Source organism: Rhamphochromis longiceps, linkage group LG7 (assembly GCF_057381845.1).
Source record: "Rhamphochromis longiceps isolate RC_006_pf linkage group LG7, R_longiceps_female_GT1.1, whole genome shotgun sequence".
Taxonomy (NCBI): Eukaryota; Metazoa; Chordata; class Actinopteri; order Cichliformes; family Cichlidae; genus Rhamphochromis; species Rhamphochromis longiceps.
Window position 1 is genome coordinate 7,441,445 of NC_140563.1, and position 26,450 is coordinate 7,467,894.

Below are 26,450 nucleotides of genomic sequence, written 5' to 3' on the forward strand. Positions count from 1 at the left end.
GGTATAAGAAATGCAGTACACGTCCTTTAGTGTTTTTAACTGTGGAGTTCCACTGCAAGAGACAAAGCAGTAGTGCTGACCTTAGGTTAACATATTAATTTGCAATTATATTATTTTATTTTATTTTTTACACCAAAATTCAGAATGCACTCTTGTTTCCAAAAAGTGAGACAATGTTTTCCTTGGTTCATAATAAATGAATCACTTCACTATGAGGTGCTTAAATTTTAATGTAACACATTATTTAAGTTGTTGTTCTTCTATGTATGACCTGAAGTACATATTTTGGCTGAACTGGCACTGTGGAACAACCCAGTTTGACATGCAAAACTTTTTAATTAACATCCACAAACATTTCAAATGGAATCCCTAGCACGTAACATATAAATACAACAACATGCAAACTGTAGAAGACAAACACTAGTTCCTTCTTCCTGTCTTGATCAAGTTTAGTATAATAAAAGACTGTATTGCTTAATAGCCTCCCCAAGTGGACAGTGTTCACATAAAAATGTTTAACATTGTCCTGCATCATACATAGGATACTTATCTAAGTTACTGACATTTATCAGTGCTAAAAAATTTGAAATAATTACAGTAAAAGATCAATTTATCTGTGAGTGGTACTTAGTTAATCAGACTTACGCATACACTTATACAGTTAATCAAAATAACTAGTTTCTTTTTTTTAAAGGCAAAAATGACAAAAGTCATAACATTTATGTTAAAACTTCACATAAATAAATTCTTAAAAATATATAATTTAAAGCTGCTCTATTGATTCAATAACTTTGATCATTTGTGATTACATTTACAAAATGTGGCGAGTGGAGAACAACTCAGTCAGACGAGTGATTTTCCCACAACCTAACAACCCAAATGTTCTTATCATGTGTAATTCCTTTTTAAAAAATAGTTCTATATTGCTATATTACAGTTCTCAGACAGATATGGTGAATGTATGAAAAAAATGAACTGCTGGCTTTCACAACCCCTCTTTATGACATAAGTAGCCTGATATAACTCTCTGTGTCTGCATGGACTGAAGAAAGCCACATGGAATGGAAATATAACCAAATAAAGTGGAGATGGAGGCAGAAACGTTGTAGCTGTTCTCTTCCTTTTATGGTAATACAGCGTGGGCGAGAAGAGCGGTGCACGTCGTCAACGTGCTCCGACACCCGGAAGTGTAGAAAGATGTAACATGTTTGGCTGGAGTTAGCGGTGTTTGCGACCACGTATAGTAAAATAAATCTACATATTTGCATTATACTGTGTGCGACACCTTAAAGATGAGTGATACTGAAAAAGAAAAGGTAATGTAGAGAAACAATTCGCTACTTTTGCCTAGCTTAGCTAATTTCAGTCAAATACATTTGATCGAAGTTTCTCTGATCCCGCTGCTACCTTTCCCCCCGTCTTTACTTTAGGACCCCGCCGCCCTGAAAGAGGAAGGAAACACTCTTTTCAAGGCAGGAGACATGCAAGGTGCTGTTTGCTGTTACACCAAAGCACTGAAGCTGACTGACAGCCATGCAGACAAAGCTGTACTGTACCGTAACCGCTCTGCGTGCTACCTTAAGCTGGAGGAGTACAGCAAGGCAGAGGCTGATGCCTCGAAAGGTCGGTATGTTCTCTTGTTTATTCTCAACATCACTGAATAACTTCTCTTTCATCGCGGCCCACAACTTAGCTGAAATTAAAGAAAATAGTCCGTATTAGTGCTCAAATTAGCCCTATTTTACGCGGTTTAAAGTTCATTCATCATCCAAATAGTTTCACAATATGAATATTGGCTTGTGTTCTTTTTATCCATATTCGCCAGTCACATTAACAATTATGGATAAAAGTAACTTCCTGCCTGGAGGTTTTTGGATCCTGTCCAACCTTATAAAGGTTGCACTTGCACAATGACCATAATGATAACAGTCATCCTCCTGGAACCTCGCCATGTACACTTTTGAATAGCCCTTTATTGTCATTGTACATCCATCCACCCATTCGCTTCCGCTTATCCTTTTCAGGGTCGCGGGGGGCGCTGGAGCCTATCCCAGCTGTCATAGGGCGAAAGGCGGGGTACACCCTGGACAGGTCGCCAGTCTGTCACAGGGCTAACACACAGGGACAGACACACTCACATTCACTCGCACATTCACACCTAGTGGCAATTTGGATTATCCAATTAACTTATCCCCACAAGCTGCATGTCTTTGGACGGTGGGAGGAAGCCGGAGTACCCGGAGAGAACCCACGCAAACACGGGGAGAACATGCAAACTCCACACAGAAAGACCCCGGCCTGATGGTGGAATTGAACTCAGGACCTTCTTGCTGTGCGGCAACAGTGCTAACCACCGTGCCGTCATTGTACACGTACAATGAAATTGTGGGTGCTCCACGCCAACTATGCAGGAAACAAATATAAATAGTAAGACAACAAGAATAAATAAGAAACAGGAGTAATCTATAAAAGACAAGAGAAAGGCACGGAGGTTGCAAAGTGCACTTATATTACGATGTATGGGTTAGAATATGTAAAATCATAATAAATTCCACAGTCATATCGAGGCAAACAAAAAAGGTGCAGAAATATCTTATCAACCTGTACTTTGTGTATATGAGTAGTTAACAATAAGGTAATTTGCAATACCTCTGTAAATACATACAAATGAATCTATGCGCATAATGCACAAGCATATATACGCACAGATGGCCTTATATTTCATTCATTCAGATGCTAAAAAATAGAAAAGAAACCAAAGAAGCATGACAACTTTAAACTGAGCTACTAATCTGACAATTTTCTACAGATCAGCTCATCTGACTCATACTGTGTATATATTTTCTTTATACATATAGATTTAAATTGCTAGATAGATAAAGAGCCAAAGGCACTGGTCCAGCTTTCAAACTGCCCACATCCAAACCTATCACATGATTGAGTGGAACAACACTAATACATGAAGGCCCTCACGCTGCAATCCACAGTACCAAGAAAGGGTTATGCTGCCAATATCCCAGTACCAGACAGCAAAACTTCACCAGCCATCCTGTGACCATGACCTAGTAACTGTTTTGGTAGTAATGGGACACCTAAACCAGTGGTTTTAATGTTATGGTATATCTAGATTATATTTAAGTTATATTGAAAAAGTGAAAGTGTTTACTGACTTTTCTTACTTACTGTGAAGACACTACTTGATTGATACTCTGCCGCATGTGGTGCAAACTGAGAGTATTGTAAACAATGGAGTTTGAATGCGCTCTGCTGGCCAAACAGTGTGATGACGTCGATTACATACAAGCATCTTTTCCTGCAATATAATAATTAAACAAACAATGGACAACATAATTATAATGGTATATATGTCACCAGTATCATTATGTTGTCTTAACAAAAACAAACTTTTAGTTATTAGGTAGGTATTATAGACCAAAGAATTCTTATTGAGCAATAGTTACAGCAGAAATATTTTTTTTATAATGGATAACATTATTCACAACTTGTGATTTTCAGCATTCTGGACATTGTTGCATGAAATGTGTCTTTACACAGATGCTTTTGCAGCTTTGATGAATATTATTATTGTCTCTTTCCAGCACTCGATACTGACCAAGGTGATGTGAAAGCCAGATTTCGGAGGGCCCAGGCATTTCAGAAACTTGGCCGGTTTGACCAGGCCTTTCTGGATGCTCAGAGATGTGCCCAACTGGAGCCCAAAAATAAAGCTTTCCAGGATCTGCTCAGACAGCTGGGAGCACAGATTCAGCAAAAGGTGGTGTGATGTGGATAAAGGTGTGGATAAACTTATTTTCTAAATTGTATCTTGCTAATCGAAATCATTTCTCTTAACCCTTTAGTCAGCACAACTAAACTCCACCGATGCTCGTGTGCAGCAGATGTTCTCCCTCCTCTTAGATCCATCTACTAAAGAGTGCGATCGACAGAAGGTGAGAATAACTCAAAAGGCAGATGAATACATTCCTCTAATTCATTCTTGATGCGCCTGATATTTCTTCATTAATGCTAATGCGTCTGTAAAACTGTACGGCACCAAAATAATCAAATCCTTCAATCAATTTCAGGCTGCTCAGAATCTAGTGGTGCTATCTCGAGAGGAAGCAGGAGCTGAACAGATCTTCCGTAATGATGGAGTGAAGCTAATTCAGAAACTTCTGCAGTCAAAGCTGGAGGATGTTGTACTTTCTGCTCTCAGGACATTGGTTGGTTTGTGCACAGGACATCAGTCTAGAGTAAGTGTGACTGTTCCTTTGAGATTACTATTTGCTTCATCTTTAAAGTCGCTTTTTATATTTTTGTAGTTTGGAATTATATAAAAAAAAAAGGTTTATATGCATTCTGATTTCCATCCATCATTAATGTGAAGCTAGAGCAGGCTGTTCAATGTGCTTGTCACTCAGTTGTTTTGCAGTTCATTATTGCTGATGTCCATTCTTTGAATTTCCAGACTATGGCAATAGTGAATGAGTTGGGAATGGAGCAGCTGTGTGCGGTAATGGGATCAGGAGCTTCAAGTGTGTCTCTGGCTGCCTGCCATCTGCTACAGGTGATGTTTGAAGCTCTGACAGAGGGAATGAAAAGAGAGATCAGAGGAAAAGATGAAGCTATACTTCCTGGTGAGTTTAGATACTTATATTGGGAACTTGGTTACACTGAAGGTTAACCTTTAGCAAATGTTTTGTGTGTGTCGGCTCTGTGTTCTTTACATTTAATTGTTACTCACTATATGAATCTTAACACAGAACCATCCAAGGAGCTGCGGTCAATGTTACGACACCTTTTGGAAATGATGCCAGCATCAAATGTGTCAGGACCGGGCAGAGACAGCGCTATAAATCTCCTTGTCAAACAAGTACCCCGCAAATCCTTGAAAAACCCAGATAACTCCCTCACGTTATGGGTGGTAGACCAGGGTATGAAACACATCCTACATGTAGGCAAATAATTTATTAAACCATGGTGGATACCAAGGCATGCATTACCGTGACACAAAGATGCATGTTTATTTTGTTCATTTTTCTATGTTAGAAAATTTATAACTGATGTTATCTGTTATCACTGTATATGAATTAGAGACTCATTGTTTTCCTACAGGGCTGAAGAAAATCCTGGAAGTGGCTGGGACTGTCCCAGAGATCTCAGAAGGGCCACCTCTTACAGACAACAGTCACATGAGCTGTTCAGTCTTGCTGAGCAAACTCTATGATGACCTAAAGAGTGACAAAGAGAGGGAGAACTTCAACAAACTATGTGAAGAATATGTTCAGTGAGTTGACCAAGGAAGCTTGTTTAAACTGTTTGTTCGTTTAGATCTTTTTTCCAGAACTGCATCACAAGTCCTTTGTGAGCATGAAAACTGATTGATTCTTCTAATATAATGTTGTTGTGGGCAGGCAACATTTCAGCCGGCCTGGCCTAGACGGCAAGCTGAGAGCCATCCAGACAGTATCAGTGCTTCTACAAGGGCCGAGTGATGTGGGTAACAGAACTCTGGAAATGTCAGGAATGATGGATGCCGTGATATCGCTGTGTGCCTCCGAAGATGTTACTCACCAGCAGGTAGCGGTTGAGGCTCTAATCCATGCTGCAGGCAAAGCCAAGAGAGCTTCATTTATCACAGCCAACGGAGTGTCCCTGCTAAAGGACCTATACAAGAAGAGCGAGAATGACAGGATACGTGTGAGAGCCCTAGTGGTAAGTACCACAGATAGTTTTAGAAAATAACACTTCTAAATAAAGATGAAAATAACAGCTATGTGTATGTGGGCTATTGCACAGGGTTTGTGCAAGCTTGGATCAGCAGGAGGAACAGATTTCAGCATGAAGCAGTTTGCAGAGGGATCTACACTTAAGCTTGCCAAGCAGTGCAGGAAGTATGTTGGCTTATATTGAATCTTAAGCCCTAGGTATAGATTAAGAGATGCAGCATGCTTGATGTACATCTGCAAAACCTGATCTAAATACCAGGTTTTGAGTGGATTACTGGATTTCAAATAACTGACAAGCTTTATCTCTTTCTCTGTAAGGTGGCTGTGTAATGAGACTCTCCCCCCAACTTCCCGCCGCTGGTCTGTGGAAGGTCTCGCCTACCTCACCTTTGATGCAGATGTAAAGGAAGACTTGGTGGAAGACAAGAATGCCCTGCTGGCCATGTTTGACCTTGCAAAGGTATAACTCATCATTATTTTCCTCATAGCTGAAAGAATTTAAACTGAAGTCTTATATTTTCTCCACTCTGACTTCTGTGGAGTTAACAGGGTCTGATTCTTCATAACCAAACGTCAGCATATTTGGCACACACCTTCACGGTGCATTAGATGGCAGTGTTAGTCCTGTCTATAGCGCTGACCAGTTAATCAGTAGTCCTTTCCTGTCTCTCATTGGACTCATTTGTTCTAAATCTAAGTAACTATTGCTAACTATTTCATGTCACAGGACCAGATTGTCATCCATGCTTGAAATGCACTGATGCCCTTTTTGTGTTTTCTGTGTGTTTTTGCAGTCCGAGGATAAGACTGTGCTCTTTGCTGTGGGTTCTACATTAGTGAATTGCACCAACAGTTATGATGTGGAGAAACCAGACCCTCAAATGGTGGAGCTGGCCAAGTATGCAAAGCAGCATGTACCTGAGGAACATCCCAAGGTAATACTAAAATTAACCTTTTCTTTTCAAGTAGAACTAACATAGCACAATATTTATTTTATACAGCTTCATTTCAATTATTTTTGGTTATGATTCATATTTCTGCCTGCTTTTTTTTATGTTAGGATGCACCTTCCTATGTAGAGAAAAGGCTGGTGAAGCTGCTGGAGGCTGGTGTGGTGTCTGCATTGGTTTGCATGGTCAAACAGGAGAGTCCTGCACTCACTGAGGCTTGTAGGGAATGTATTGCCAGGTAGGAAAATGGCAGTAAGTCTTGTTTTTTCTGTAGATTTTCTGGTTAATATAATCTTTCACGGCAGGGTGTTCTTGGCCCTAGTGGAGCGACAGGAAGACAGAGGCACAGTGGTGGCACAGGGTGGAGGAAAGGTAGAGTGTACTGATAAAAATTTCCCAAATTTCCCCTTGTGGGACAATTAAAAGATTTTTTTCTATTCTATTCTAAAATACACTCGGTTTAGCCTACACTCTTAACTAAGCACCACACTTCAGAAGGCTTAAATGATTTATGTCTGCTGCTCTCCTCCAAAAGGCTCTGATCCCACTTGCATCCGACAACACAGATGCAGGAAAAATCAAAGCTGCACAAGCCCTGGCAAAAATAACCATCACGTCTAACCCGGAGATTGCCTTTCCAGGAGAAAGGGTAAAAATGCAAACAGTAACACACAAGTTAACTTAAAAAAAATACAATAACTCTTTAACATTATCTTGCTTTTGTTTGTTTGTGTATTTTTTGGGGTCAGATCTATGAGGTGGTACGCCCACTAACCAGCCTTCTGAGGCTTGAGTGCACCCTGCTGCAGAACTTTGAGGCACTCATGGCTCTCACAAACCTGGCTGGCATCAACGATAGACTCAGGTTCGCCACTAGGGGGGAGTCTCTACTAAAAGTATTCATACAAAACAGTCTATTTTCATTCCAGAACATTACATTTAGGATACTTTTATTTATTTATTTATTTTACATTTTCTGCATTTTGCAAAGCTACTTTTGCAGATCAATACATGTGTCACTTTTATTGCTTAGCATAAAGTATTTAGATGGTGTGAAATCCTTCCATCAAACCTGTTTTTAAATTCTTCCAGGGTGACCACAAGTGACTGAGACTTAATATAGACTAAATCACAGACTTGATTAACATGCAGTAATTTTCTTGTATGGCAACTTTCCAAAGACTGAAACATTTAGAGTCTCTGTTGACCACTGAAATCCAATTTCCTGTCAAAGCTGTTTTCACTGTAGAAGCTGATAATTAACGCTGAAGTTGTGCAGTTATGCAAAGCATGCCTTGTTCTGTTTTATTTTTTACTTTTTTCAAAACTTACATTATATCTGCCTTTTAAAGCATCTTTTATCCTGATCAGCGCAGTTTCATAAGTGTTTTTCAGTTTTCTGAATTAAGTATACACTTTCACAGGCAAAAGATCATCAAGGAGAAAGCTGTACCTAAAATTGAAGGTTACATGTTTGAGGAGCATGACCTTGTACGAGCTTCTGCCACAGAGTGCATGTGCAACTTGGTTTTAAATACTGAGGTAAGGGATAATTTATTAACAAGTCTTTGAATACATGAATACCGGTTGAACTGACAGTAGCGGCTGTGCTGTGTGGCATCCTCAGGTGCAGAAGCTCTACCTGGCCACAGGAAATGATCGCCTGAAGCTGCTCGTGCTTTATAGCGGAGAGGATGACGGGAGGCTGCGGAAAGCTGCTGCAGGAACCTTGGCCATGCTGACAGCCGAACATCCTGAACTCTGCGCTCGCATCCCTGGAACTGTAAGAAAAGCACTCCAGTAGTGTCGCTACCATTATTTTATTTTTTTTTACTCTATTTTTGCTCACATGACTTCTGTTATCTTCTCAGACAACCCACTGGCTAGAAATTGTGCAGGCTTTGTTGCTCAGTGAAATACCTGACCTACGTCATCGTGGAGTGGTCATAGTTCAGAACATGATCCAGGCAGAGAAGAGTCTGGCTGAGAAACTCATAGAGAGCGAAGCTCTGGAGATTCTTTCCGTCCTTGCAAAGGGAGGAGAGGGCATGCCAGATGCCGTCTCGAAGATAGCTCAGAACTGCCTGGATAAAGCAATGGAGTACGGCATCATCAGAAACAGGGAAGAAAAGGAGAAGAGCTCAGGAACTGAACCCTGAACACAAAGTGCAGTGTGTGGATGTGCCACCTGACAGCGTTTCAGTTCTTTGAACATTATATTGGACCAGTGAAGTAATTTCATTTTTGCAGGAAATGGGCTCATATGTCTTAACAAAAAATGATTAAAAGCAATAAGGGATGTAGTGAAGAATGGTATCAAATGGAAGAACCAACAGCACAGAAATGATTTTTGACTGCTGTGTAACGTTGATTGTACGCTTGTTAAAGTCTGGCAAAAGTGTGTATTCCACCCAGAGACCAACATTTCTCCTCCATGTATTTCCACTAAAAATGACCATTCCTATATATGTGCAAATATTTCATTTGAGTGTCATTATTAGTCCCACAAACACATTCTTATTTTTATTGTGCACACTACTTTTCTCAATATTTTATTTTATATTCAGCAAAAATAGAAACATTTCATTTACACTATAAAATTTACTTTTTGTTTAAATGTTTGTTATCACTATTATTGACAATCCAACACATTCCCAGTGTGCTTTGTTGTTTTAATACGTTTTAACTGAACACATGAAAAAAATAAATAAAAATGACCAATCCTCACTTCTGTTTACTTTATTCCATATCCCACCTGGCTAGATGTACTTTATAATGGTGCTTTAGTGCTGGGATGCCCAACTATTTTTATCCCTCAGCCCTACTGGGCAGGCAATATGGATACCCAACTCTTTGAATGCGATCACTTGACAATGAAGTAATGTAGGAGTTTCAAATTTATACCTTAAGTGTATGTACTGAAAATCTCCGATGAGTCTGAATCTGTTGGGGTTTTTTTTTGAAAATATCGTGAATGAAATAACAGAAGAAAGGATTTTGAAACTGACATCATAGGTACATCTGCTAGGAGGATGAGGGGTGCCACTGACTGCTCTGAGAATTTTTATATTATTAAAATGGCCATTCTACAACTTTCCAAACTAAATAAGAAATGTGACACAAGTTGTCCTATCAAAGTTTGTGGCACACATTTTATAATTTATGGCAGGGGTTTCAAACTCAATTTAGTTTAGTGATCATGTACAGTCCAGCTGATCTGCTACGTAAGTGAGCCAGGCCACATAACAATCTGGATCAAAAAAGCCAACCCTTCCATGTCTGTACAACTTTTTATTGTACAACTGTTTATGCGCACGCACATTTCACACTTAGTGAGCCAGCTATTTATAAGACATTGTGAAAAGCCCGAGGTATATGCCTGATGCACAGCTTTTGTTCACAATAATCTCGGTGTAACGTGTAGTAACAGAGCAACCTTAAATACTGTCAATAAACATGAACTTGGTGTATGTCTCTTTAAAGACGATTTAAATGACATGCTCCTCCCTCGCCACTCGTCATCATCTCTCGCCGCTTGTGCTCCTGCTGTATTAAAAAAAAATAAAAATAAGCGCAATCGTAGGTTAGCTTTGCGAACAGCTTCTGTTGAGCTGCTCGGTGTTCAGATGCGCTGGTTTGGCTTCGGTTTCAACGCCTTTGGACAGATATGTGTCCAGGAAAAGTCAGGCAGAGGAGAAAGTAGCAGCGCGCCCCACCAAGTCAAAATAAGTCACCCAGCAGAGCTCAGCAGTCACGTGGATAGAAGTAGATGCTGCTTGAAGACAAGTCAGATCAGAGTGAGCTGGAGTCGAAGAGCATCTTTACATTTAGAGGGTGAGTGTATCAAAGACATCGCCTAAGTCCTGAGGATTAATACATCTATTGCTTTAGCTTAGCTCTTGTTTTGTTGTTTGTTGTTTCTGTCAGGAGACAGCTGCCTGAGCTTGGCAGGTTTTGGGGAATCGGTCTCCAGCGAGGACTGTGGTATTTCTAAAATAGAGAGCCGTGGTTGTAAGGATGTATTCATCAGTGAATCGCACTTGACCCTGGCCTTCCCAGACAGGATTGAGACCTGGGATCTGCAGAAGAGGGAGAAGAGTCCATCATGGAGCATGGATATAAAAACCGACGCAGAGGGCTCTGGTAATGTGTATGCTAATATCTTATCTGGCTAGACAGACATTAATAATGATGTATGAAATTACAGAGTCTCAATATTACTTTTTATTTATTTTTATAGATGTGAATTTGCCATTGGTCCCTGGAGGTTACATTGCCTTAAAGCCTCCCTTCTACTGCACCTTACCAGGACACCTGAAAGCCAGGAGCCTAGCACTGGGTGCAGAGCATGCTGTTCTTCTTACTGCCACTGGAGCAGTGTACAGCTGGGGACTGGGCAGGTGGAGCCACTCACACATATGTCTTTGTTGAACATGTGAGAAGCAGCAGTTTCATGCATAAACAACAAATAAGCATAAGTAATCTTCCTATGCATGTATGTGTTTATGTAACAGCCATGGTCAGCTGGGGCATGGAGGGCTCACCTCTGAGGAGGAGCCCAGAGCAGTGGAGGCACTCTGGGGGATGCCCATGACCCATGTGGCTACAGGAGGCTGGCACTCAGCTTGCATTAGTGGTAAATGTCAAATAAAGATTTGGACAAGTTACAATCAGTTTGAAAAGGATTTGAAGAGGATCTTTTTGTTCTTAGATGGGGGTGACCTTTATGTGTGGGGCTGGAATGAGAGCGGCCAGCTTGGACTTCCTTCTCGAGGTCTGAGGAAATCTCAGCAGAAAACTAGTCAACAAACAGGTCTGTCCTGAAATGTGCACTGCTTTAAAGAGTTCTATTGAAGAGGCAGTTTTTACATCCATTTTGAACCACTGACCTTATCAAACAGGAGAATTATGCTGTGATACCAGCACACCACCAGATGAAAAGCTAAAGGAGGAAGAGGAGCATGAAGATGTGTTCATATCAATCCAGGCGTTCCCCGCTCTGCTGGACGTCTCTTCATCATGTGAAATCCGAGCAGTAAGCTGTGGTTCCCGCCACACAGCTGCAGTAACAAGTAAGGAATCTCTTCTGACAGTTGTTTTACCGGGATGCACATTTTCTAGCAATCATCGTGTCACAATTTCTTATTTTCAGCCACTGGTGACCTCTACACTTGGGGATGGGGTGAGTTTTGGTTTTAGAAATGTGTTACATCTAAGTGAAATACTCAAAGCAGTATCATTCAAATCAAAGTGAACGCCAAGATTTTTGGCATCTTTACCTTTATTACCTTTACAGGGGAATACGGCCAGCTTGGACACCAAACAGTAACTAGTTCGGATGAGCCGCAGCGTGTGGAGTTTTTCAGGGCTGAGCAGATGCGTGTGCTTGATGTGGTGTGCGGGACATGGAACACATTTGCTGCTGCTGTAAAGGAGGAAGTAGCTTGTGCTGAAAATAGCACAAAATGCACTTGTTAAGCACAGTGAACTTTGGACAACAGTTGTAAATTTCTCCTACAAACACAAAGAATTAACTAAGTTTCTTTGTTCATTTTTTTTCTCTATAAAAACTCAACTCAATACTTTTTGGTGAAACTTTTATTTTTTCTTCAAACAGATGTTTAAAAAGGGTTTATATTTGACAAATTACATAAAACAGTTAAGGCAGCAAAATCCACAGGTAAATATAATTTAAGGCAAGTAATTAAAATTGTTCTGATTTAAAATTATACACTAAAATTAAAAAGGTGCATGCATCTCCAAGGTCCACTGGAAGTCTTCAGAGCACAATCTTGAAGGAACTGTGGATAAATCAAATGAGAATCAATTGGACACTTATAAATGCAAATAATTATTGGTGTTTGGAGCAGCTGGATTTCTAGTTACCTGACAAAATCTGGTGACCTTGAAATGACGTGCTGAAACTCTGAGAGGTTCACAGTTCCGTCCTTGTCGATGTCTGACTCTTCAAGAATCTAAACAACACGCAGACATGGAAAAGAAAGACATTGTTAGGCTTACTGACACATCAGTATACCATCCCACACGCAGTTTATAACCACCCCTTACAACTATAAAGACAAACTCAGTAATCTCACGTTGCTGATGAGCTGCTTCATTTCCGTGGAGGAAAGTTTTGCATCGTTTGTCTCACCAGTTAAGCAGTTAACCAGCTTCTCCAGATCAGCACAGTCAAGGGTTCCATCATCATCAAAGTCTGAAAGCAGCAGACTGGTTAGCATTTCGTAGACTGACATATTTGTGTGCAAAAATAACTATATCACTTTTTATCAACGTTTTTTTTTTTTTTTTTTTTTTTTACCAAATATGCGGAATGCATAGTGGGATTTGATTTCCAGAGTAGCAGAGTCGCTGAAGGCACTCAGAAGATCCAGGAAGTCCTCAAAAGTGAGGCTTCCATCTTTTTGTTCAGAGGTTGAGAACACCTGGCAGATTCTTTCCTTGAAGGGGTTGGACTGTAACGGGAATGAGTACAAAGGTCAGAACAGATTACCAGCCACTGAAGCACTTCCTTCAGAGCATGAATTACAATATAATCCCATAAACATAGAAATCAAGCATTAACGCAAAAAACAAAACATAAAAACAATGTAATGCATATGCTTTGTTAAAATCTTTTCACCTTGAGCTCAGGCAGAGTAATAATCCTGCCTATTGGTACTCTGGCATCTATTTGTTCTTTTTCATGTTTCTCAAGCAGTTCTGTGAATCTCTTGTGAGCACTGCAAAAAAAGAGAAAAATATATCACACATTACAACAACCAGCAGAAGACAAAATTTTTTGTTAGTATGATGACTTGCAGCTTGTCACTTACAGAAGAATTTCTTGTTTTGTCAGGAAGGTCAGCTCCTAAAAATATATGTAGGGATTAGTCCTTTAAGAAGTTGAAGAGCTTCTTGTTCAAATAAACAGGCATCTTCTTAATTTAACAAGAAAAATAAAAGCATATAAAAAGTGATACATTAAACAATAATAAACAGTTTTCAAACTGAGCTTTGAATGAACAACAAAACAAAGACAAGACAGCCCGGACCCACTCAGTGCGTACCTGATTTTAATTACTGAAGTTGTTCAAACAGGAGATAAAAGGATAACACATATATTTATGAATACATTTTCTCTGAGTTTAGTAACAATAAGCGCTTCTTTCTTCTTCCAAAACAAAGGCAAAGTAAATGTAAGCATCAGTGCAAAGACAACAATCACTTATTAACATAAATTTGTAACTTTTACCCTCAAACGGATGTTTTTAAAGAGTCTGAGCAACAGTATTGGTTGTTATTAGGCTAGTGACCGTAACTTGTTTTTAATAGTATTTCCGCAGACGTTACATATAATCAATACGAATTACATCAACTACAAATGTAAATAATACTGGTTATTTGAGCACCAGGACGCTTATCATTTTATTTCTCCTTTGAAACGTCAGGCTAACAAAGCTATTACGCTCTTCCTTTAACGTTATTACAGGGCGTAAAAAACACTTCCACTCGTCCATTAAGAAAATAGGTAAAGTTTGCCTGTGGAGACTTTGCTTTCGGGACTTACCTGATATTCTGAGAGCGACTCTTTCGAAAGTTGACTCGCCGTAGTTCCCATGTCGAAGTTTTCAACTTCAAATTGTACTTTGCCGTAGTTAACAGTAACCCGCAAAACTACTGAACGGCTAATGTTTTCTGCTTCGCTTACTTCCGGTTTCTGACTAGAAGCGTCCTCCCCTTGTCGGGTGTAACGTAGCGGTTTCTATAGTGACGTATATGCAAAACCTTAAAAAAAGTGGCCTTTTTTTCTTTGGAAAGTTTAAAAAAGGAAAAACTCAGTTTGGTTCCTGTTCACAATTTTGTCATCATTACTTGATTTTCGTTGAGATAACAAAATAAAAGAGGAGACCGACTGGAAGTGGGTAAAGGTCGTTGATATAAATAAGGATACTAAAAACACTTTTATAAGTAAGACGTGAGCAGTGAAATGTACTCAAGTACAAGGAGTAGCTTTTATTTTCGTAGCATAAAAATAAAGCCCTGCGAGTCCTATTATTGTGGGGTCTCTAGTGATAGAATCACTAGTATCACAGTAGATTGTATCACTCTAACCAGTCCAACCCAGTTCCACATATTACCAAAGAAGACAAAATAATGTTTCCTTTCTTTATTTGTATAACTACGGTTATTCTTGACTTTCATAATCCATTAAATTACACAGCATCTTTTTCTGAAAAAACAACAACACACCCTCTAATACTATCACTGATCTGCAACCCAATTAATTATACTTGCAACCCCATAATCATAAATACAAAACAAACATTACAAACATATGTTAAAACATATAAAATATTATTGCACAACATTTCTATGGTCCTGAGTATTTACTGGACACATTTATGTCATAATCTAAAAATAATAGTAATCCATTCAATCCTATTGTATTATTTAAAAATAATAATACTAAATTGTTTCCTTAGCTCACAAAGGCTTAATTCTCTTTGTAGTTGTTTAAATTATTACTTTAAAAGTGTATTTAAGCAAAGATATCAAAAAGATTAATTTGCAAAAAACATCACTATTTATTTTCAGTAGATTTAGAAAGTTGCTTAAATTAATATAAACCAAGACTTATCTGAAACTGAATGAGTATTCAGTATGAGGGTGACTACTACTATCTTCTCACAGTCCAAAGACATGCAGCATCAGTGGGGTTAGGTTAATTGATGATCTTTAAAGTAATAGTGTGTAAAATCTCACCACTAGATGTCTGTAGATTGCAGTCAAATGAATTCTGTTTTCTTACCCCTCCCAATCCAAGTGCATAATTGTAACTATGGTGGCTGCTATAATATGACAAACTTGTTTTAGTCAACCAATGGAGATCAGAAACTTAAAACTTAGACTGTACCATAATTTTAGTTTATAGTCGACTGTTGTTGTTTAGCTGGCTTATTGTCATCTGTCTGGACACAACAGGATTGCATGTCAAATCTGCTGACAAGAAGAAATTGTGACAATATGGTAAATGGTAAATGGCCTGTATTTGTATAGCGCTTTTCTAGTCCTTAAGGACCCCAAAGCGCTTTACACAACCTGTCATCCACCCATTCACACACACATTCACACACATATCAGAAATAAATAAGCACATTTATCCATGTTTTCATGTGTTTTCAGTTCAGGAGATGGGGCTTGAGGATGCTTATTCTGTTGTCTCTTTTCTTTGTGTTCTTGCTTCTTTGGTGAAGGGGACCCCCTCTCAGATGATAAAACATAGATACTTCATATCTTGAATCTGAATTTACCTCCATGTTTTCTTCTCCTCCATCTTTGGTGTATAACCTGACCTGGACAAATCTACTTTTTTCACGTTTTTTTAAAATTTGTTTTTTGTATTTTTAATACAGAACGGAATTTTTTTTAATGTGTCAGTTCTTATTTAACCATTCCTAAACTCCTCCAGAAATAGTAAAATAAAAAGCAAACATAGATGTAGAACTATGGTTTTGAGATTAAAAGTGTTCTTGCTGGTTTTCCTACCTCCTATAAAGTAATATTGTCTTGTCTTTTGTCAGCATAAATAACATAGGTAAGAGAATTTTTATAAAGTCAACCCAAAGCATACATATATGTTTGTCCGACATGTTCAGAAAGAAAAAAAAAAAGAAGAAATCTTTGGCATAAATATGATGTACATGTTTAATCAGGTTACTTCCCTAAACAAAAGACAGAAAAGTACAGGGACATGAGACTAACTTGTCAACTCGTTATACTCTGACTCTCATGTCAGGCAAAAGACCAAAACATATCTGCATGTGTTTTATCCCAGCAGGGATAACCTTAAGCAATACAGAATTCCAGAGTCTCTGAATTTTTGTGTGCTGCCTGAAACTGTTTTCCTTTACATAAATAAAGACGTTTGAACCATAAAGTTAGAAACTGATACATCATAATTCCTCAGAATGGTTGTTCACCAGCACGAGCTATTAATAATAACTTTTTTTTATTGCCTTCGTTTTACAAAATATGTTTTGATTTGAACTCAATCGACAAAGAACATCTTAAAACAAAATTGAATGTATTCTATTTTTATAAAAAAAACAAAAAAAACCCCGATGAATATCTCCAAATTTCAGGAGATGATTATCTTAACGTGGGGCAAGCTAGGCTCCTGGATTTGTCTCCCAGTCTGTTGTATCTAAAGCAAAAACAGAGGTAAAACAGCATGTAAAAGTGTGCAAGTGAGGTTTTAACATGGATTTTTGTGAAAGAATTCTTGTAAATGGTAAATGGTAAATGGCCTGTATTTATATAGCGCTTTGTAGCTGATGGTGTGTTTAATCTTAAGTGTTACCTGTCATTTTTGTTCCCTCTCTGGTCTCAGCTGGAACCCCAATCCCGTACTCATTTTCTCCTGTGACTCTAAAGAAATAGATTCCTCCCTCCTCCAGGTCGGACACCTTGTAAGACAATCGGCGACACTTGTCAGTAAGTCTTATCCATCCCGTTCTGCTGATGTCTCGTATGTCTACAAGGTAGTTCTTCACGGGAGACCCTCCCTCATTCTCAGGAATGTCCCAGGTAACAGTGGCAGAGTTCTTAGTCACATCTTTAACTATTATATGAGCCGGGGGACCAGGTGAATCTAAAACCCTCACATTTAGGGTCAAAGAGGCAGATCCAGCAGCATTTTGCAGTTTGACAGTATATTTGCCAGAGTCATCACGTGTTGCTCGTTCCACTGTGATAGAGGTGGCAGAGCTCGTGATGTTGATCATTCCTCTGACTCGCAGATCAACATCTGCTTTCTCCCATGACACACTGGGAACAGGTTTGCCTGTGAAAGGCACCGTCAATGTGAAGGAGCTGCCACATTTAACAGGCAGAGTCTTTCTCATCTCAGGGTTAATGTGAATCTCAGGCTTCTCCTCTCGCTCTGTAGCTACTTCGGGGTCTGTTTCTGGGCTAGGCTCACTAATACCAACTTTATTTATGGATCTGACAGTAAAAACATATGCTGTCCCCGATGTGAGTCCCTTTACTGTAAACTCTGTCCTATCTGTGTTCTGAACAGCAACAGTCCAGTCTTCTTCTGTTGATTTTCTGAATTCAACTTTGTACCCTGTAACTGCCGCTCCACCGTCAAACACCGGTTTGTTCCATGACAGAGTGATTGAAGATCTGGATGAATCAATTATAGTGGGCTTTACTGGAGGGGAAGGAAGAAACTTTGGATCCTCTGCCAAGGTGAGTGGGCATGGCAAACTTGGTTCACTTAGCCCAGCAGCATTCTCAGCAAAGACTCTGAATTCATACTCAGATCCCGGATGCAGACCAGAGGCTTTGACTCGTAGGTCATAGACTGGCTTCTTATTGACCCGGACCCAACGGATGCCCTGCTTCTCCCTTTTCTCTACAATGTAACCGCTGATGCGGCTGCCACCATCAGAGGCGGGCGTCTTCCAGCAAATAGTCATCGCTTCATTGGTTGCACTTGTGACCTCAACATCTGTTGGAGCAGATGGGATGGTAAAAGGATCCATGGCCTTGACTGGGTCACTTTCCAAAGTCTCACCCTCACCATATTTATTGACTGCCCTCACCCTAAACAGGTATTCGTTTCCTTTGAGAAGTTTGGTTATCTTGCAAGTAGTTGACATCATGTCACCATACACAAGGGTCCAGGCAACACGGCTGGTTTCACATTTCTCAACAATGTAGTACATGATCTCCGCCCCACCAGTCTCATGAGGAGTTCCCCATGAGAGGGTGCACTTTTCTGCTGAAAGTCCAGAAACTTCAAGGGGTCCAGCAGGTGGACCAGGTCTGTCTAGTACTTTGCAGGTGATAGCCTTAGATGTGGTGCCCCCTGTATTCTGGAGAGTAAGAGTATACTGCCCAGAGTCTTTCCTAACACTTTCTCTGATAAGCAGAGAGGTATGCGTTTTTGTTGCGGTTATTTCAACTCGTCCTGTGGTGCCAATATTTCTACCATTCTTCAGCCAAAACACTGTAGGGTTGGGGCGGCCTGAGATGACAGCTTCTATTCTTAGGAGGTCTCCTGCTTTGACAACCACTACCTGTCGAAATTTGTCTTCCAAGATAATTTTGGGTGGCTCTACATTGTGCTGTGCTGTGACAGGTCCGGTTGTTTCAGAGGGTGGACTGAAGAGCTCCGCTGCATTCTTTGCAATAACACGAAAGTTGTACTGTTCACCCTCTGTAAGGCCAGTCACTTCAAAGAAGGTGTCCAATAAGTTTGTGAAGTTACACTTAAGCCAGCAACTATCGGGCAGTTCTTTGCGCTCAACAATGTAACCAGTTATTTTAGCGCCACCATCATATTCTGGCTTGTCCCACAAGAGAGTTACTGAAGTGTTAGTTATATTGGTGACAGTGAGGTTGCCTGGGGGGTCACACTGGTCTCTAGCTGCTACAGGATCAGATGGCTTGCTACAGGGTCCAACACCTGCCATATTCTCTGCACACACCCGGAACTCATATATAAGACCCTCCTCAACACTTGTCACCTTATACTGGTTTTCCGTCACTGGGCTTTTGTTCAATTTTTTCCACAGAATACTGCTTTGATCTTTGCATTCAATATGGTACCCAATAATAGGGCTGCCGCCATCACTCTCCGGTTTGCTCCAAGCAATGACCATAACAGACTTTGAGGCCTGCACAACATGAAGACTGGGTGGTGAGCCAGGTGGCTTGAAGGGATACTGAGCAACAACAGGCTCTGACTCAGTGAATTGGCTCTTTCCATAGCGATTCTCTGTAGCAACACGAAACTGGTATTCAGTGCCTTGTGTCAGACGGGAAATTTTGATTGATGTTCTTGCAACTGTAGCTGATACACTCTGCCATAATGTACTGCCTGTATCTCTTTTCTCAACAACATAATTAGTGATTTGACATCCACCAGTGTAATGTGGAGGCTGCCATGACAGAGACACAAAGTCAGCACTGACACCATCAACACTGAGGTCTGCTGGAGGACCAGGCCTTTCAAAAACATTAACAAATATTTGAGCAGAGGTGGTTCCAATGGAGTTGTTCAGGGTCACCTCATAAACACCAACATCTATCCTGGTTGCATCTTTGATAATGATCTGAGATGACGTGTCAGATGTGCTCACATTTACTCTGCTTGTCTCTTTCAGTGCATTGCCGTCTTTTTTCCAGGTTGCTGTTGGTGGTGGTACCCCTTTAAATGGAACATCGATCTTTAAATCATTTCCTGCCTTCACACTGAATGTGTTGGACAGCAGACTGATCATAGGCTCAGTACTGGTATCCTTTACTATCACAGGTGCCAGCAGGCATTTTGGCTCACTCTTTCCCTTCTCATTCACTGCACACACTCTAAAGAAGTACTCTTTTCCTTTTGTCAGGCCATCAATAATTGCATCGAGCGCTTTACTCTCTGAACATTTTGTCCATGTGTCATCTCCCTTAGCTTGCATTTCTACAATATAACATGTGATTTTGCTTCCTCCATCATGGGCTGGCTTTTCCCAAGAGAGTCTTGCACTACTGCATGTGACATCGTTGAGTGTGATCTTGCCAGGAGGCAGGGGCACCTCAGAGACTTTAATAGCTTCCGTGGTTTCTGCTGGCAGCCCAGTGCCAAACTCATTCACAGCCAGGACACGAAAATAATAGAAGCATCCTTCCTGTAAATTGTCGATCTTATATGAATTCCTCATGCAGTTGCTAAAGACGCTTGTGAATGCTTTTCTAGTCTCCTCTCGCTTCTCTACAATGTAGTGCGAAATCTTTGCTCCTCCATCAATCAAAGGTGGCTCCCAAGAGATGGACACAGAATCCTTCTTTACATCCTTAACCTCCAAGTTTGTTGGTGCACTGGGAGAGTCCAAAACTTTCACATTGATGAATGCTGACTTGGAGCCACAGCAGTTCGAAGCCGTCAACACATACTTCCCAGTATCATTTCTGTTGACATTTTCAATGAGTAGCACAGTATAGGAGCTTGTTACCTCGATCTGAGCACGCTCACTGAGGGTGTCACCTTCCTTTGACCATTTAACCTCAGGCTCTGGCCTTCCTCTGATGGTAACAAAGAGATGTAAAGTGGAACAGACTCGAACGCTGACAATCTTCCTCAAGGCAGCGTCCAGCTCAATCTCTGGTGCCTCTACTTTTTCGGCTGCAACCACAGACCCAGGTAGATCCACATGGTCTCCGACACCAGCAGCATTTATGGCGCAAATACGAAAATTGTACTCTGCATTTTCTCTCAGTCTTTTCACAGTGTAATTTGTGTCCTCTACACCTGCGCTTGGTGTGCATGTAATCCACTCATCATCTGTTGCTTCTTTCATCTCTACTACATATCCACTGATGGTGGCTCCTCCATCATAGATTGGTTTTGACCAAGTCAGAGACACAGTACTGCTAGAATAGTCTGTCATTTTGGGGTTGGTTGGTGGACCAGGCGGGTAAGTAGCTTCACATACTTTTATATATTCACTTGGATCACTGGGAGCACCCACACCAGCTGCGTTTTCTGCAAGTATTCTAAACTGGTAGTAATGCCCCTCTGTGAGCCCAGTACATCGGAAACGCAAATCATTTAGTCTTCTCTTGTTGCATTTAGTCCACCTGACACCCTCTTTGTCAAGTTTCTCCACAATGAAGCCATCAATCTCTGAACCTCCATCAGTCTCAGGCCTTTCCCATGTTAATGTTACAGAGTCACCGGTCACAGCTGTAGCTATAGGTGTAGAAGGTGTACTTGGTGGTGTGAAAGGATTTTGTGCAATTAAGGGGTCTGATTCCAAAAATTCACCAACACCATATTTGTTCACGGCAGCAATTCTGAATACATATTCTTTGCCAGGTACCAGTTTTGTTACTTTGTAACTGAGAGCTTCAACATGAGCTTCAACTCCTGTCCATGTAACACGACTGGTCTCCCTTTTTTCAATGATGTAATGAGAAACAGTTGCACCTCCATCATTTAAGGGGGGATTCCAGTGAAGACTGCATTTCTCTGCACTGATAACTTTTACCTTCAGTTGTCCATCAGGAGGACCAGGTCTATCCAGGACCTTCAAATTTACTGGGACAGAAGTAGTTCCACCAGTGTTAGTGAGGCTTAAGAGAAAGTGTCCCCCATCTGCTCGTGTACAGTCCCTGATAGTCAGGGTTGTATGTGTGAGAGTGGTTTTGATCTCCATTCTTGGTGTGACTTTGTCGATTTCTCTTCCTTCTTTCAACCATGTTACTGCTGGAAGAGGCTTTCCAAAGTAATCAGCTTCAATGACGAATGTCTCTCCAGCCTGAACAACTGTAGTACTCTTGAACTTAGGATCAACTGATGCTGTGGGTCCTTCAATAACATCCTGTGCAATGATGGTTACACATTCTGAAGGTGGACTCCAAACACCAGCCCCATTCTTAGCAGTTACTCTAAATTCATAACTTTGTCCTCCTGTCAGACATGTGACTGTGAACTGATCCTCAATAACATTTGTAAAGTTTGCCTTCATCCACCTGCCATCTGGGAGCTCCTTTTTTTCTACTACATAGCCTGTAATACTGCTTCCACCATCATATTTGGGCTTTGCCCACTGGAGTGTAATGTTCTCTCTCGTAATGACAACGGCTTCAGGTTTACCAGGTGGATCACAGGGGTCTCTTGCCACATAGCATTCTGATATCCTGCTAGATGGGCTGAGCCCTGCAATATTTTCAGCAAAGGCTCTGAATTCATATTCAATACCTTCTTCAAGCCCACTTGTTTTGAAGCGAGCATCCGGTATAACAAATTTGTTAAGTTTGGTCCATAAAATGCTGTTCTTTTCTTTGCGTTCAAGGTGATAGCCAATGACAGGACTGCCTCCATCTCTGACTGGAGGCTCCCATTCAACCACCATGCTGTACTTTGTAACAGTGGAAACAAAGGGGGTGCCTGGGGCAGCAGGAACACTGAATGGATATTGTGCAACTACAATGGGTGATGTGATTGCAGTACTTTTTCCATATCTATTTTCTGCAAACACTCTGAATTGGTATTCACTTCCTGTCTTCAACTTGGTAACTTTGATTGTGGTTCTTACTGTAGTTGCAGAAACAGTCTGCCACTCCATACTTGTAGATTCCCGTTTCTCCACTACATAGTTGTCTAGTTGACAGCCTCCTGTGTATTCAGGTGGCTCCCAAGAGATGGTAACATAGTCTGAACTGACTTCATCAATCGTGACAGGTCCCGTGGGAGGGTCTGGCTTTTCAAGAACAACCACGGTGATTTCCCCTGTATATTTTCCAGCACTGTTGGCTGCAGTGACACAGTACTGACCAGAGTGCTCCCTGATAGCATGTCTGATATGAAGGACTGTTAATGACGGTGTGGTTGAAATCTCTAGCCTTGATGTCTCTTTTACTCCCTGGCCATCTTTTTTCCATTCAACTTTTGGTGCTGGGTTCCCCAAGACTGGGACCTCTACTTTTAACTCTTCACCATTCTTGACAGTGAATGTTGTAAAAGTAATCTGGAGTTTTGGCTTAATAGCATTTTCCTTATCTGTGATGGGGGTGGGTTGGACATTTGGGCTGATTTCTCCATTTTCTGCAGCAGAAGAAGGCTGGCCTGTAGTGCAGAATAACAAGCTATAATTACAATTATATATATATATATATATATATATATATATATATATATATATATATATATATATATATATATATATATATGACTGGAAATGACATAGGTATCTCCTAAAAGATAATAAGACGATGTACAAGAGGCATCATTGGCATATTTCTCAGCTTTTATGTACAATTTGTATTGTACATTGAAGAAATGACAAAAATATATGTCTGAGGATTTTCTAAAACTAATCTACTGCTTTTACACTGTTAAAAACTAACACTGTGCTAGTTATTTAAGCTTATCTAAGGCATTTTAATCAACATATGAAACAAACTGATCTTGGGAGAAGCATCCTTCTTTTATATACTTCAATACAAAGACATGTTAATGGAATTTATTATTAATAATTTGTTGAACATTTTCTAACTTAACTTTATAACAAAGTACGAATACATGCAATCTATGCACCGCAGAGACAGGATGAATGTGCAACATACCTTCAACAATAACAGTGGAGGGTGACTGGGAAACCTCAGTATCCCGTGTCATGTCTATATTTAGAACGTGAGCTTCATCTTCTGCTTTCTTTCCTATCTATAAGAGAGAGGGGTAACTTTTAATGTTAGTGAAAATGAGATTAAATATATACATTTAAATAGGAAAATACATTTTACCTTGTTCCAAGATTATAATATTGATTTGGTTATTTGGTAGCTTAAAGTCTGTATTAAATTTGTTAAAGAAAGCCCTCTGAGTGAGTTTTAAACAAGAATAGAAAGTAGGCTATCTTGCTGAGTGAGATGTGTGTAACCGAAACACTTGAAGGTGTTAAAAATAACTACAGACATGGCCAACCAGACTGCCAACTGCTCTGACGAACACATTAAAGCTGTATTATTATTATTTAAGTCTTAAGGCTCCCATTTAACATGCAAACAACAACATGCACAGAAAAAAATAACTCAACTAAAAGGACATTTGAAGATCCCTAAATGCTTTCTGTACTCTATTACAATGACGTTTAAGATGACTTTCTTACCTCATTCTTGTTTTCTTCCATTGTTTCTCTTAGTTAAACTGAAAATTTAGATCCCTTGTTAATCAGTTTGTTGGTAAAGATGCCCAAAGTGCTGTGAGCCCCAAACGTTTAGGACACAGATACACAACTCTGCCAATCACTGCCTGCTTTATCTGCAAAAGCATTCAGTGACTAAAATAAGCATGGCGGTGGATTGGCCAGCTGCTCATTCTTTCAAAATTAGTTTAGCCTGCATGGCTCAGCTAGAGATAAATGGAAAACGTCTCATCACTTAAATATTGTCCACGTACCATTCCTGTTATAAGAGGGTTTTCCCTGTAACTTCATATTTAGGTATTAATACACACCTACAGGCAGGCAAAGAAAAGCTTAATAATCTTATTTTACTGACCTTTTCAATGTTCGTGACTGATAAATATTGTGGGTGTTTGACACTTTTTTTGGCTTCAGCTAAGATTTTTGTTGGATTAGAAATGAGTACAGTTCAGTTTGAACAGTTTGGAGACAAATTTAGAGAAGCAAGGCTGACATAGTTTGGAAATGTGTAGAGGAGGGTTGTACTGGACAAAGGATATTGAATATGGAGCTTCCAGGCAGGAGGAGAAAAGAAAGACCAGAGGGGAGGTACATATATGTAGTCAAACAGCACATAGGGCTGGTATGACAGAATATGATTCTAGAGATAGAATGAGATGGAAGCAGGTGATCTGCTATACCGACCACAAAGGGAGCAGCCAAAAAAGAAGTATTAAAAAGGAAGAGGAAGCTTTAAACTTGGGTGTGCCAGGGAAAGTTTTAGATCCATTCTATTAAAGGTGTAGTGTGTAGAATATCACCACTAGATGTCAATAGATTGCAGATTGCAATCAACTGAGTTCTGTCTTCTTAACCATCCCAATTTAAGTGCATAATCCTAGCTATGGTGGCTGCTGTAGTGAGTGTAGGCTGTCAGTCCACTGTTTACCTTAGCTGTAAATATATGTCCATATCTATTTACTCTGGAGGAGGCTGTAAAACTGAAAGCTGATGTGAGCTGATGAGTCAGTGAAGCTCACTTCTGCCTGATGACAGCATTGCTGAGGTGAGTTGCTTAGGATATCCTGAACTTCCTGTCGGTAAGTGCTGCAGTTTTTTGCTGTTGATAGCTGCTGTCAACTGGCGTTATTGAAACTTTCTTTGAAGTGGATCTAACATTGTTGAACTCAAACACACAGCAAATAAACTCTAGTATGATGTGAAAATGTAATCAAACTGTTTAATAGAGGGAAAGAATTATTTTTAGGACACCTGAACCTAAAATTATCTGGCATAATGTTGGGTCATCATAACCAGCTGGTTGTTTAGCTGGCTCGTTGTTAGCTGTCCAGAGATGGGACAGTCGTATGTATGATCTGGTGACAATAAGAAATTGAGACAATATTAGGACTAAACAAGCATGTTTTCATGTATTAGAGGGATGACTTCAGTTTCGGAGATGAAGCTGGAGATGAGAAGGAACTGGTTGAGGTGGAAATGTGGAAGAAGGCATAGGAGTGGTGGAGGAGGAGGCAGATGACTGGGTTAACCTTATATGTGGCTGATCTCTAACCACATACATAAAATTTGATTAGGCAGAATTGTGATGTCCATCTTGACCAAGAGGGCGGGCCATATACAAATAGCATAAACAAAAAAATAACATCAAATGTGTTTAAAAAAAAAAAAGTCAAATTGAGTCAACCCCTTAAAGGAGTGCCAAAGGCTTTAGCAAGTAAATATGTTTTATAAACAGTTGTAAACTCGGGGCAGATCATTCCACAGTGATCTGCCAGTCCAAAGACATGCAGTTAATGGGGTAAGGTTAGTTGATAATTCTAGATTGCCCTCTGATCTGAATGTGAGTGTGAATGGTTGTCTGTCTCTATGTGTTAGTACCGTGGCTCTCGCCCTATGGTAGCTGGGATACAATTGGTAACAGAGAATGGAGAATATAAAAAAATGCACCGTTGATAGCTGAAGAAATCTATTTTTGTTGTTCTTTATAAAAACAAAAAATTGAATAGCCTATATTCACTGTTCCTTTAAATGAACAAGAGACACCTTGAGAAAAGGGTTTGTTA

The 26,450-nt window shown here is 40.1% G+C and overlaps 4 protein-coding genes across 5 annotated transcripts; 2 read left to right on the plus strand and 2 right to left on the minus strand.

The window, feature by feature from the left end:
- The first annotated feature begins 1,168 nt into the window (after positions 1-1,168).
- On the plus strand, positions 1,169-9,406 carry unc45a (unc-45 myosin chaperone A). 2 transcript variants are annotated; one of them, XM_085411850.1, is made up of 19 exons: positions 1,169-1,316; positions 1,431-1,623; positions 3,600-3,775; positions 3,861-3,950; positions 4,086-4,253; positions 4,469-4,637; positions 4,764-4,934; positions 5,116-5,287; positions 5,415-5,715; positions 5,800-5,894; positions 6,048-6,189; positions 6,524-6,664; positions 6,790-6,917; positions 6,985-7,051; positions 7,215-7,328; positions 7,429-7,544; positions 8,104-8,221; positions 8,307-8,462; positions 8,551-9,406. In XM_085411850.1, the coding sequence occupies exons 1-19, from the start codon at positions 1,293-1,295 to the stop codon at positions 8,836-8,838; spliced, it is 2,829 nt and encodes a 942-aa protein (XP_085267976.1). In that variant the 5' UTR covers positions 1,169-1,292; the 3' UTR covers positions 8,839-9,406. The 2 variants fall into 2 exon arrangements, with proteins under 2 accessions (XP_085267976.1, XP_085267977.1); XM_085411851.1 differs by having other exon boundaries at positions 1,181-1,316; positions 1,431-1,627.
- Positions 9,407-10,194: 788 nt separating this feature from the next.
- On the plus strand, positions 10,195-12,483 carry rccd1 (RCC1 domain containing 1). The gene is made up of 8 exons (XM_085411854.1): positions 10,195-10,513; positions 10,607-10,822; positions 10,920-11,079; positions 11,194-11,315; positions 11,391-11,492; positions 11,581-11,751; positions 11,832-11,861; positions 11,976-12,483. Exons 1-8 carry the CDS (start codon positions 10,306-10,308, stop codon positions 12,155-12,157), a joined length of 1,191 nt encoding a protein of 396 aa, XP_085267980.1. The 5' UTR covers positions 10,195-10,305; the 3' UTR covers positions 12,158-12,483.
- cib1 (calcium and integrin binding 1 (calmyrin)) lies at positions 12,263-14,406 on the minus strand. Its single transcript, XM_085411855.1, has 7 exons — positions 14,250-14,406; positions 13,516-13,550; positions 13,323-13,422; positions 13,002-13,155; positions 12,778-12,896; positions 12,566-12,654; positions 12,263-12,480 (listed from the first exon to the last, which is right to left on the minus strand). Exons 1-7 carry the CDS (start codon positions 14,298-14,300, stop codon positions 12,459-12,461), a joined length of 570 nt encoding a protein of 189 aa, XP_085267981.1. The 5' UTR covers positions 14,301-14,406; the 3' UTR covers positions 12,263-12,458.
- A 117-nt stretch (positions 14,407-14,523) lies between these two features.
- LOC146664646 (titin-like) lies at positions 14,524-24,517 on the minus strand. Its single transcript, XM_085411852.1, has 4 exons — positions 24,352-24,517; positions 23,810-23,906; positions 17,043-23,309; positions 14,524-16,886 (listed from the first exon to the last, which is right to left on the minus strand). The coding sequence occupies exons 1-4, from the start codon at positions 24,370-24,372 to the stop codon at positions 16,852-16,854; spliced, it is 6,420 nt and encodes a 2,139-aa protein (XP_085267978.1). The 5' UTR covers positions 24,373-24,517; the 3' UTR covers positions 14,524-16,851.
- Between the last annotated feature and the right edge of the window lie 1,933 nt (positions 24,518-26,450).

Bases quoted from the DNA above. Each gene is read 5' to 3' on its own strand.
- unc45a (XM_085411850.1), top strand. From the start codon at position 1,293: ATGAGTGATACTGAAAAAGAAAAG. The intron at 5,288-5,414 runs GTGAGTTGACCA...TGTTGTGGGCAG, and splicing joins CTATGTGAAGAATATGTTCA to GCAACATTTCAGCCGGCCTG. The intron at 5,895-6,047 runs GTATGTTGGCTT...TTTCTCTGTAAG, and splicing joins CTTGCCAAGCAGTGCAGGAA to GTGGCTGTGTAATGAGACTC.
- rccd1 (XM_085411854.1), top strand. From the start codon at position 10,306: ATGCGCTGGTTTGGCTTCGGTTTCAACGCCTTTGGACAGATATGTGTC. The intron at 10,823-10,919 runs GTAATGTGTATG...TTATTTTTATAG, and splicing joins AACCGACGCAGAGGGCTCTG to ATGTGAATTTGCCATTGGTC. The intron at 11,752-11,831 runs GTAAGGAATCTC...TCTTATTTTCAG, and splicing joins CCACACAGCTGCAGTAACAA to CCACTGGTGACCTCTACACT.
- cib1 (XM_085411855.1), bottom strand. From the start codon at position 14,300: ATGGGAACTACGGCGAGTCAACTTTCGAAAGAGTCGCTCTCAGAATAT. The intron at 13,423-13,515 runs GTAAGTGACAAG...CTTTTTTTGCAG, and splicing joins ACAAAACAAGAAATTCTTCT to TGCTCACAAGAGATTCACAG. The intron at 12,655-12,777 runs GTGAGATTACTG...CGTGTTGTTTAG, and splicing joins TGAAGCAGCTCATCAGCAAC to ATTCTTGAAGAGTCAGACAT.
- LOC146664646 (XM_085411852.1), bottom strand. From the start codon at position 24,372: ATGGAAGAAAACAAGAATGAG. The intron at 23,310-23,809 runs GTATGTTGCACA...TCTGCACTACAG, and splicing joins CTCCACTGTTATTGTTGAAG to GCCAGCCTTCTTCTGCTGCA. The intron at 16,887-17,042 runs GTAACACTTAAG...TTTTTGCTTTAG, and splicing joins AGAGGGAACAAAAATGACAG to ATACAACAGACTGGGAGACA.